The sequence below is a fragment of the Coenobita brevimanus genome, chromosome 29 (assembly GCF_032717465.1).
Source record: "Coenobita brevimanus isolate Jiangsu-jjx chromosome 29, ASM3271746v2, whole genome shotgun sequence".
Classification (NCBI taxonomy): Eukaryota; Metazoa; Arthropoda; class Malacostraca; order Decapoda; family Coenobitidae; genus Coenobita; species Coenobita brevimanus.
This window is the reverse complement of record NC_136982.1, coordinates 14,102,418-14,114,926: the sequence shown is the minus strand read 5'-3', so window position 1 is coordinate 14,114,926 and position 12,509 is coordinate 14,102,418. Positions and strand designations below refer to the sequence as shown.

The 12,509-nt window shown below is 40.4% G+C and overlaps 1 protein-coding gene across 1 annotated transcript in view; it reads left to right on the top strand.

Moving 5' to 3' along the window:
* Window positions 1-7,643: 7,643 nt before the first annotated feature.
* The window catches only part of LOC145394976 (zinc finger BED domain-containing protein 5-like), a 17,293-nt gene continuing 12,427 nt past the window's right edge, over window positions 7,644-12,509 (top strand). The window contains exons 1-2 of the mRNA XM_080268725.1: window positions 7,644-8,195; window positions 8,643-9,193. Coding sequence (XP_080124851.1) covers window positions 7,644-8,195; window positions 8,643-9,193 — 1,103 coding nt within the window. The remainder of the gene's footprint in view (window positions 8,196-8,642; window positions 9,194-12,509) is intronic.

Sequence of the window (12,509 nt, the reverse complement as noted above, 5' to 3'; positions counted from 1 at the left end):
ACCTCGTACACTTCATCACTTTACTCTTATTCTCATTTACTTTCAATTTCCTTCTTTTACACACCCTTCCAAACTCCTCTACCAACTGTCTCAATCTCTCCTCTGAATCAGCCACCAGTGCAGTATCATCTGCAAACAGCAGCTGCTTCAGATTGCACTCTCCACCATCAACATTCACCAGACTCAGACTTCCACCTAAAACTCTTGCATTCACCTCCCTTACAACACCATCCATGTAAATATTAAACAACCAAGGCGACATCACACATCCCTGTCGCAACCCCACTCTTACAGGAAACCAATCACTCACAGCATTTCCCACTTTTACACACGCTCTACTATTTACACACACACCGTCACATATTTCTTCTTTCTTCCCTTCCCTTCTTTCCTCCTCTCCTCACTTCCTCATTTTCTTCCTGTTTGTGTTATCTATCCTCTTGATTCTACACACACACACACACACACACACACACACACACACACACACACACACACACACACACATCTTATCCCTACTGTTTTTCCTGTTTCCTTCCAAATTTTTCTCACGTCTTAATGGTCATCTGATTCTTGTTTCTTCTTCATTCTCTGTTTCCTTGTCTCTTCTTTCCCTTTTTCCTAAGTATCAACATATTTTATTTTTCATTTTATATTTCCATTCTGTCTGTTATTCTCCACGTTGGTCTTCTGCCTTCTCTCTTTCTCCCTGCTAAGTATGTCATCTATTCTACTATTTCTCCTCCCATCTCCCTAAGTGCCCGGCTACACCTACATTTTTTTTTACTTTCTCTCTCTCTCTCTCTCTCTCTCTCTCTCTCTCTCTCTCTCTCTCTCTCTCTCTCTCTCTCTCTCTCTCATCCACCTTTCTTTTTCCTTCCTTTCTAAATTGTGGGTGTTGGTGTGAGAATTGTAGTAGCTCGTTTTACTCGTACATGTCTGCCCTCCTAAGTTTACACATATATTACCCACAATTCTTTTCTCCCTTCTCTCATTCCTTCCATTCTTGTTTTTTTTTTTCCTTGCTGTCACAATCCCTTCTTCTTCCTCGTGGCTTCTTTACTTTCTATTCCTTCTCCCTAGGTATCCATCACATTCACATTTTTCCTCTCTTCCTTTTCTCCTTCTTTTCCCGTTTCCTGTTTATTTTCTGTTCCCCCCCCCTTTTTTTCCCTCTCTCCCTTTCTTCTTCCTTCCACCCGTCCACCTTTGTTCCCTTCTTCCCTTCCTGTCTTTTTTCCTTGAATGGTGTTGAGTAGGAAGCCGAGACGGGAAAAGCAGATCTTTTGGGTATGGGCAATGTAGATTTGCTGATAGTCGAGGCAGTTATTATTCATATTTACCACAATGGAGTAGAAACTAGAGGGTTGGGTGGAAAGGAATATTCATGATGGCCTGCGATGGTAACGGACAATGGGACATGCCGAGGGGGGTGGGTGAAGATACTGTGAAGATGGCCGATGTAAGTAGGCCAGTACAGTGCAAGTCAAGGTGACAACTAAAAAACAGATAAGGAGGATATATGGGAGTGGGCGGAGTGAGCAGTATGGGCTAAAATAGTAGCAGTGGTGGAGTACGTTGGGGTGAGCACACTGTAAAGATGGGCATCATGTGAGACTCAGTGTTGGCAGTGGTAAAAATTTCCCTCAGAAGTCAGTGATACAGTATGAAGGGATGATGAACTGATTAGGTCAACAAGGTTAAGGAATCAAATATCAAGGTCATATTGGGTCGACTTAATTTATCTTTGGCCTCATATCAACCAACAATGAAAACTGTAATGGAGGTCGTAGGGTGAGTTCGTTCACAAGGTTTGCAAAGGCATACCGAGGAACGTTTTGCAGTGATAGCTCAGGGCCCTAATTATTTAAATTTCATTTTACTTCATCCTTGCTACCACCAAGTTATTTCATGAAACTGGGGAGTTCCTGTTCTAATGAAGGGAATTCCCATCCCATGGCCTGCCCCAAGAGGGTGACACCTTTTCTTCGTTATTTCTTCCTATCGACAAGCAATTTGATTCAGCCTGGGAGAAACTTTTCAGACTTGATGAAGTAGCTATAAATTTTCACTGAGTTGTTCCAAACAAGAGCTCTTCTAACGTCATGAAGGAATAGTATAATACTGGTAAATAAAAACAGATTTTTCTTAAATTGTTTCTTGCCATCACTATAAACTAAACCTCTCTGTGATAGGAAGGGTATATGTGGAAAATACACATTATATTCTAAAGCTACATGCCCAGAAACATTCATTATAAACTTAGCATTAATTCTGGTGAGTGTCTGAAATCCTTGCCGATATTAACCTTTGAATAGGGCGATAACTGCCGACTTGTTTTTGTTGAGAAAAAAAAAATCTGGTACAACAGCATAGTAAAGTGACTTATAAAAAAAAATTCATTAATATTCTAGCAAAGTACATAATTTGAAGTACTACATATTATCCTGAATCTTAAAAAAAAGGAAATTAGTCCCTCTTCATTTCACATATTTCTTTTAGCTTTTCTTTAGGCATGCATGGAAGAAAAATGGATACAAATGATTTTTACACACTACACACACACACACACACACACACACACACACACACACACACACACACACACAAAGACTATACCATTAAGTTTTGTAGTACATTAAAATCTATCTATCTATCTATTGCCAGACGCCTCAATCCCGTTTGGGGTGGCCACAAACAAATCGCCTCCAAGTCGCCCTGTCCCCCGCCATTTCACTGCCCTGCTCCCAGCTCACACACCCCTCTCTCATATAACTCTCCACCCCATCCCTCCATCTCATCCTCGGCCTCCCCCTCCCTCTTCCCCCCTCCACCTCACTCACATACACTCTCTTCGTCAGTCTTTCACCCTCCATCCTCTCCACATGGCCAAACCACCTCAGTGTGTTCCTCATAACGCTTCCTATCACATCCACATCCACACCACAACGCTACTTTATATCCTCATTTGTCAGCCTGTCTCTCCATGTGACTCCACAGGCTCCTCTTAAATAACTCATTTCCACTGCTCTCACTCTTGACTTGTGCCCTTCCAACAACGTCCAAGCTTCACTTCCATACGTTAGAGTTGGTATCACAATACTGTCATGTAGTAACTTTTTGACTTCCATGCTCACTTCCCTGTTTCTTATCACTGCTTTCAAAGAACCAGCAACCTTTCTTCCCTGCTGTACCCTTTCAAGCACTTCACCCTCCAAACCTCCATCCTTACTCATCACACTACCCAAGTACTTAAACGTACTCACATTTTCCAATTCCTCACCATCCAACCTCGCTGTACATTCACTGACTTCACCTCTCTCAAAGACCATCACTTTACTCTTCCCTACATTCACCTTTAGATTCCGTTTCTTACACACTCTCCCAAACTCATCCACCAAGCCTTGCAGCTCCCCTTTGTCTTCACTCAACAACACAGTATCATCTGCAAACAACAGTACAGGGAGTTTCCAAACACTATCCTCTCTCACCAGGGCCTCTCCAACATCCACTACCCTACCTTGTACCTCTTTTATTACCCCATCCATGTACAGATTGAACAACCATGGAGACATGACACATCCCTGTTTCAAACCAACTTTCAAAGAGAAAAATTCACTTAGTTCACCATCCACATGCACTGCAGCCTTCGCACCATCGTACATACTCTTCACAGCATTCAACAACTTCCCATCTACTCCATATATTCTTAACACTTTCCACAATCCTTGTCTGTCCACCCTGTCATATGCTTTCTCCAAATCACATACCACTAAATCACATACCATTAAATCACATACCATTATTCTGATAATACAGTAACAACTACACTGGTCAGAAACTTCACAGTTTTTGTTTTAAAATACTCTTTTTCTTTTTCTTTTTTTTTTCTTTTTTTAATCCCAGCCATTATCAACACATGAATTAGCAGCAGATCTCATTGAACTGTTGTTTTATTTTTAATCCATTCGTTCACCTAATTATCAATGGCCCAATGTCATTCTTAAACAACACTTTCCCAGACTTATTGAAGGAATGTAGCTTTAAATTTCTCACAGGACAATTTTTGTCGGTGGGTCGGTAGTGACTCCTAAAATGTAACAGACTTTCCACTCAGCGGCATAGCCAGAAAGCACAAGGGAGGGCAGGAGAAAGATGTCTGTAGATTCTTGAAAAGGTGGTGGGAGGCAAGCGAAGCGAACCCCTGCGGCTGGGGGGATGAGGTGGGCGCTGTGAGCCCCCCCAGGAAATTTTTTTGAAAATTAAGCACTTTTAGAGTCTTTCTGAGGCCTATGAATGTATGTATTGAAGTATTTAGATGATAACTCATTTTAGTGAAAATGGCAAAAAACAGAGCAAGAAAATGACTATGGCTGACAAAAGAATCCTTTTTAATGATCCTTATGGAATAAAAGAACAATAATGCATCTAGGACACTCATACTCATTGTCCTCGCCTTTCAGAGCATAATAATCTTGGCTAAGTTAGTTGGAGCCTTGAAATGTCAAAATTAATGTGACAAAACTGATAACAAAAACACTTAAAATTACAATAGCTCATGTTTACGTTCTTTTCATATGTGCCACAAATTAGACAAGATTCTATTACATTTCTCTCATCTAAGCTTCTTGATCTTGCTAGAATCTTGGAGCCTGCCCAGTCAATATGGTGATCACTGGATGCTTGGTGCTGAAATAAACCAACTAAATGTCATGTGCCCCCTACAAATTAGTCAGCTTTGATGTTAAATCATTATTCACAAATGTCCCTGTTGAGGATGTTTTAACTTTCCTGCCAAGCATTCTGGATAGTAACTTTGATGGTATTTCCTCTGAAAACATTATCAAGCCAATTAAATTGTGCATTGTGAACTCTTCTTTTACCTTCGAAGGCAAATTTTACACACAAAAATTTGGTATGGCCATGGGTAATCCCCTCTCTCCAGTTCTGGCAAATATTTACATGGAAATCTTTGAGAAACATTTACTGACCTCCAAAAAGAAACAAAACATCGTTTGGCTCCGATATGTTGATGATATCCTGTGCGTCTGGCCTAACAGTCATCCCGTTGATGAATTTCTCCTGAAATTAAATTCGTTAGTTCCATCGATTAAGTTTACTCATGAGATGGACATGGATATTGAACTGCCATTTTTGGATGTAAAAGTTATCAGGGACCAAAGTGTTTTGAAGACTAAGGTATACGAAAACCTACAAATATTATGTCATATGTGCATTACTATTCAAACCATCAAATTAATGTAAAAAGATCTGTGTTCATATCCATGTACTTAAGAGCATATAGAATTTCAGACCCAGACTTTTTAGATGATGAACTAAAAATGATTGAGTATTGGAAAGAAGCTAAAATATCCACAAAGCATACTAACTCAGTGCCACAATACAGCCGAGAAACGATTCCTTGAAGGGAAAACTAATAAGCCAGATCGCCAGAATATTCAAAGAACCCTTATCCTCACCTTCCATGAAAATTTTCTTGATGTTGTTCACATACTGAGGAAACTTAATGTACAAGTAGTATTCAAATATGAGAACACCATCAAAAAAACCCTCATCAAGAACAGCCCATTCAGTAATTCAGGCGTTGTTTACAAAATCCCGTGTAAAAGCTGTAACAAATTTTACATAGGACAATCTGGAAAAGATTTGGAAACTAGAATCTCACAACATAAATACATTGTAAGGACAGCCCAACAGAGTAGTGGTTTATTTCAGCACAAAGCATCCAGTGATCACCATATTGACTGGGCAGGCTCCAAGATTCTAGCAAGATAAAAAAACTTAGATGAAAGAAATGTAATAGAATCTTGTCTAATTTCTGGCACATATGAAAAGAATGTAAACATGAGCTATGGTCATTTTAAGTGTGATAAATTGTTAACTGAATTAATTTTAAAGCAGTATCCCCCAGACTAAACTGATTGTTCCCTGTCATCTCCTGGTAGTGTAGTCACACCTGTGTGGGACATACCTAGCATTAATCCTCTATGTCTTAAGTTAAGCAGCAGTATTTATCCCCTCCTCCTCTTCCTCCTTCCCCCTTCTCCCCTTCCCCCCTCCCCTCGTCCCGACCCCCTTCCCCCTCCCCCCCTCCCCTTTCCTCCCCTCTTACTCCCTCCTCCTTTGTCACGTGCATCCCTAAGGAAGAAAAAAGAAAGATACCTATCACCCATCACCCCTTTTTTAGATTCAGGTCATCCTTTGTTGTGTTCCACTTCCTGCTGCAGTGACCATAAGTTAAGCTGCAGGTAAAAAATTCAGGTCATCCTTTGTTCTGTGTGCCACTACCTGCTGTGGGTGTGCATAAAAGACCTCTACCCTTTACGTTTCTGTCTCACTCTGTCTGAAGATGTAATATACGAAAGTGCTCACTGTCACTCCTTTCATTTCTCTTGTGGTTATTATATATATATATATATATATATATATATATATATATATATATATATATAGATATATATATATTTATATATATTTATACACACACACACACACAGTCAAGCCATGTATGATGCGTGCTTCTATGGCATAGTTTTCTATGACATGGCAAGGTGCCAGACCCCCTAAAACAGGGGTTTTCAACGTGGGGTACGCAAAGGGTCTGTCAGGGGGTACGCGTTCTCCACGTGTCGTTTGGGTAGGGGCCCGGCTGCCTGACTTGTACTGTACGCGTACCGGACAGAGAGAGTTCCGCGAGGTGTTGCTGGGAACGCACCAGTCACCACCCAACAGCCGTGGAATTGAAATTGACTGGTGTTGCTGTTTTTTGGCAGGTTAGTCTCTTTGTGGCTACTTTCTTTGCTGATATATTAATATCGGAATGCTGTGTCTTTTTCAATAACATTATTATCGCAAACTGCATATCGTTGGCAAGTATAATATTGTTAAGTAACCCTGACTTATTCTTAATGGAAATGGTTGATGAAATAGAAAACATTACATAGCATTTCATATGACCCAAGTGGTGTTGTGCAAACGATTTACTATAGCGGCGATGTGTAGTCACGATGTAAGATCACCTTAACTTAAGTGTGATGTGTGGTGTGACTGTGTGACATGACTGGGTGTGATGTGGAGTATCAGAGTACGGTTTGGCCAGAGCTTGGTAGTTGTGTGATGTGTCAAGTGTGTGTGGATGTGAGTGATGTGGGGCATTGTGTACTTATGTGATAATATAATCGTGTGTTAATATAATATTTTTTTGCTTGCATTAGCATGAAAAATCACGTAGTTATTTCCTTTCCAGTTGTCTGTTTCTATGCAATTAATTGAATATACGTGATAAGTTATGCCACTTGAGGAGTAATTTTCGTAATTTCTTATACCGTGTAGTGTAGTTTAACTTTCACGTTTGCCGTGGTCTGATTATGAGTCGTATAGTTTATTTGTCATTATTAGCATTTTACAGTAAACTTTTGTATATTCGGGTCCCATATTTTTTATTTAATGTTGATTCTTTTTTTTGCGATAGTAAATTGGGTAACGAACTTTTTTTTTCACTGCACAATTTATGTTGTTAAAGATGTTTCTTGATAATACATTGCAATGCGGTAATATATATAACAAAACCCCATAAAATGCTTATATTTTTTTTCAGTGTAGACTGCAATAGCGTAGCTGACATGGAGGCTCAGAAGAAAAAACGACGTTACAGTGAGGAGTATATAAGGTTTGGATTCATAGTCATCATTAAAGATGGAACTGAAATGCCTCAGTGTGTCATCTGTGCCAAAGTACTGTCTCCAGCAGCCATGAAACCAAGCTTGCTTCAACGACATTTGCACGGTTGTCACCAAGACCTGAAAGGAAAAGATGTGGATTACTTTAAGCGCAGAGAAACCATGCTAAACCGCTCAAAACTGGATCACTCAGGCAGTTTTCATCAGTCAAATAAAGCTGCTCTTCATGCTTCGTATGTAGTTGCACTGAAAATTGCTCAGCAGAAGAAACCTCACTCCACTGGGGAGACGCTGGTCATGCCATGTACCAAAGAAATAGTTAGGATTATGCTGGGGGAACAACATGCTAAAAAGCTTGACACTGTGCCGTTGTCAGATAACACTGTTCAGCGACGTATATCTGACATGTCCACAGATATCAAAGACCAGGTGGTTTTTGAGATAAAAACAGCACCCCTAGGGATATTTGCTCTCCAGTTGGATGAAACGACTGACGTAAATAATTGTGCTCAGTTGCTGGTATTCACGAGATACATCAAAGATGATGATTTTAAGGAAGACTTTCTTTTTTGTCACCCTCTCGAATCTTCAACTACTAGTGCAGATATTTTTGAGCTAGTTAATTCTTTCTTTGAAGGTGAGGGACTACACTGGGAAAACTTATGTGGCTGCACAACAGATGGAGCTCCTTCAATGTTAGGCAGTCAATCAGGATTTAAAACAAGGGTTAAAGCTATTAACAGCAAGGTCAAACATATGCACTGCATGATACACAGGCAGGCTTTAGCAGCCAAGATACTGCCCACTGAGCTCAAGGAGGTGCTTGATGACACGGTAAAGATGGTCAACTTCGTAAAGTCAAGTGCTCTCAATTCTCGACTATTTAGGCTTCTATGCTGAGATTTAGATTCTGTTCATGAAACACTCCTATATCACACGGAGGTTCGATGGTTATCTCGTGGAAATGTTGTCAAAAGAGTGTTTGAGTTAAAAGACGAGCTGGGATTGTTCTTTAGCTGTAATGACAAGAAGGTAACTCAGGTTTATCTTGCGAAACTGAATGATCCAAAGTGGATCACTGGCCATGCCTATATTGTTGACATATTGTCACGCCTAAATATTTTGAACAAATCTTTGCAAGGAGCTGATGCTGTTGTCACTGACGCTGTTGACAAATTGAAGAGTTTTCAGATGAAGCTGAAACTGTGGGAGACAAAAGTAAAGAAAGGAAATTTTGAGATGTTTGAGGCACTTGCTGAGAGGCAAGACATATCAGACCAGTTGGTAAACTTAATAGTGGATCACCTTGCCTCACTGCAAAGTGAAATGAAGAGATACTTTCCTGCTGTGTCTGAAGGAATCTTGAAGCTAATTAGAGACCCTTTCCATACAGATGTTGCTTCTGTCAATGATGAGATTCAGGAAGAGTTTATTGACTTTGTGAATGACTCCAGTGCTAGTGATCTATTTGAGAAAGAGTCTTCTTTAGTCAGGTTCTGGTGTAATATATCCAAGTCATATCCACATGTCGCAGAGGAGCCTCTTCGTTCTCTGTTACTTTTCCCATCAACATATTTGTGTGAAACTGGGTTTTCCAGCTTACTTGTCATAAAATCAAAACTAAGGTCTCGACTGAATGTGGAAGCTGACCTTAGATGTGCTTTAGCAAACACTGCTTCTCGGCTGACTAAGCTAGTTGATGAAAAACAGTTTCAGCCATCTCATTAACTTCATTTGCAACTCATGCAATAATAATGTATTTTGTTTTTACATCTCAGGCAAATAAACACAATGGAATGTTTATCTGAGTTATTGTTGTCCACTTTATACAAAGTGAAGGGGGTACATTACTGACATTAAAAATACCAGAAGGGGTACGTGGGGATAAAAAGGTTGAAAACCCCTGCTCTACGGCCTCAAATATAAATCTATTAATGTTGTTAGATATCCATTTACCTTTAGGACAGCTGTATATTCAGGTAAACCTGGAGAGCCAGGACCACACTACATACGCGGTACAGTCCCAACAGTGAAAGCTCTGGTAAGTCAGTTATAAGCCTCAGTCGACCTTAGATGTAAGATTATTAGCCTGGATGGATTGTACACCAGTATAGAGTTACTGGAGTGGCTTCAAACACAAGGTATCTCAGCCTTAGGTACTATAGAGTCTACTAGGAAAGGCATACCACCAGAGTAAAGACAGTCACAGAAAGGGAAGATAGGTCATACCAAGTTTACTGGAAGAAACACGGGGAGGAAATGACACTGAATCCTATGTAACACCCACAAAAAGCAAAGGTAAGAAAAATGTGTTACTTCTGAGCACAGTTTCCCCTATATTAGGCATTACCAAGGATGATGATTTGAAAAAAAAAAAAAAAAAAAAGCTATATTTAATTTGTATGATTTCACTAAAGGAGGCACTGACATTATGGATTAGAGAATAAGTTTTCATACAGTACACACTAAATCTAGAAGATGGACAGTGAATGCCCTTGGCTACATTGTCGACACTGCCAGAGTAAATTCACAGACAATTTATTCGTTATATAATAATCAGGACCCAAGAAAAATTGCTTCAATCTCCTATGGCTGGCAGTTAGTGAAGGCATTGTGTAATCAGCAAATTGAAAGAAGAAAAGTTCAGGCTCGTGGTTTGACCAGGAATACAATAGCTAAGATGAATCTGATGCTCGGACAGGGAAATGTAGAGGAGGCCGTCCCAGAAGTAACACATGAGAATAGGTCAGGCAAGTGGCACAAGTGTCATTCATGCCTGGAGTCTCTTTATGGTCCAGGATACACTCAGAATCACCCTAAAGTAAAATCGTCCACGAAACAATGTCAAGTATGTCACAAGCACACCTGTGATCAGCATTGAAATAAAGTATGTATGAAATGCTATAGTAACATGCCCAATCAGTGAAAGTCTTGTTTTGGAAATTAAGAATGAATATGCATGTCTGCGAATATGTATAGATTATGACTGAGTTTACGTTATATACGGATTATATTTTTGTTTAAAAATTTCCTTATACGATAGATGTAAACAGAGATACGGAAGGTGAGGATCTTGCAGCATAAGAATCCTCCAGCTTACTTATATTAGTTGTAAGTGTAGAGTAAAAAGGATGTTCGAGTGCGTAGGATCAAATACCGCCGGAAAATACATAGATTAGGAGCATAGGCATGGATAGCCCCGAGTTAACGGTTACTACTCTTTCGACCTGTGATGGGCTGTGGGTCACTGTGGGCCCTGTTAGTTAATTGGCACCCGTCGGGTTCTTTTTAACTTACCAGGGGTCGATGCTGCAGGGGGTGGATCAGCTGAAATGAAGCATGGTCTCACAGTGGAGAGAAGGAGCTGGGGCCTGATTGACCGCTGTCTCCCTTGAAAGTGCCAGGCATGGCTCTGAACCTAACCCCTCATATCCACACTGTGCCTGTGCATTAACCAGGGAACAGCTTGTTCTCCGGTTAATATAGATATAGGGTTTAACCAGGAAGCTACAGGCTGCTCTAAGCGATTCAGTAATCCAAAGACTGGCACGTTTCCTGGTTAACAGTCTACTCGTAAGAATTTAATGGTGACCCCGCATGTACGGAGCTTTGGCTGGCAGCTGCATTTTCTCGTGGTGACTACTAACAAAGAATCAAGGGACTGACTTCTGGAGAGACTGACTGGCTGACCGACAAAGGTCTCAGTGATAGGCTAGTGATTGACCAGTGGGAAATTACTAATAAACTGACATCAGAAGGACAGTCTACTGACTAATTTGTCGGTATTTTGGGATTGACTGCCCCACTGAATAACTATTGATTTATACTGTACATTGATGATGTTTTGGGTATAACTATTCATAATTGAATATTTGTTATTGCATTGCTCTGAATACTCCTTGGGGAGTAGCATGAGCAGATAGAGCTACCGTGCCCTTTGAATAATTGGTTAAACTAAATATTTCTCTGTGCCCTTCAATTTTATTTTGCAGTACTCAGATTTAGAAATACCTATATAATATATTGGTGACAACAGATTCAGCCTTCTCAAGGACCTCCTTCAGCTGTAAGTAAGGAGTGAGAAGCAGGTAGACCTTTATTATACAACAGAGGGGCAGGCAGAGTAGGAGGTAGGCTGTTGATGTGGAATTTTGCAATTATTATGCAATATGTATGCCTTTTCAAGCATTTATCTCCCGTACATCTACCGCCTTCTGCCTTATGTACCTCCTGTTCTCCCCGGCCCTTTCTCACTCGCCATCCATTTTTATGATAAAGGTCTACCTGTTTCTCACTCCTTAGTTATACGTGAAGTGGGTCCATGAGAAGGTCGAGTTTGTTTTGTTCTCACGAATAGATTATATTTCACACACCAACACAATCCTCACACACCACCACAGTCCTCACTCACTAATACAGTCCTCACACACCAACGCAATCGTCACACACCACCACAGTCCTCACACACCACCACTGTCCTCACACACCACCACAGTCCTCACACACCACCACTGTCCTCACTCATCAACACAATCCTCACACACCACCACAGTCCTCACACACCAACACAGTCCTCACACACCAACACAGTCCTCACGCACCAACACAGTCCTCACACCACACGTGTAAAATTAATTAATAAGAATAATCTTTTACTTCTATAAATTCATTATTATATTTTGGTAATGACATTTGAAAAATAAATAACTACTTTCTAAAGGGATGAGGTTGGGGAAAGTGGTTGGTGGGATACATGGCGAGTTGGGTCCTCGTCCCGTATCCTGGTTACACACTTTTTTTTGAGTGTGG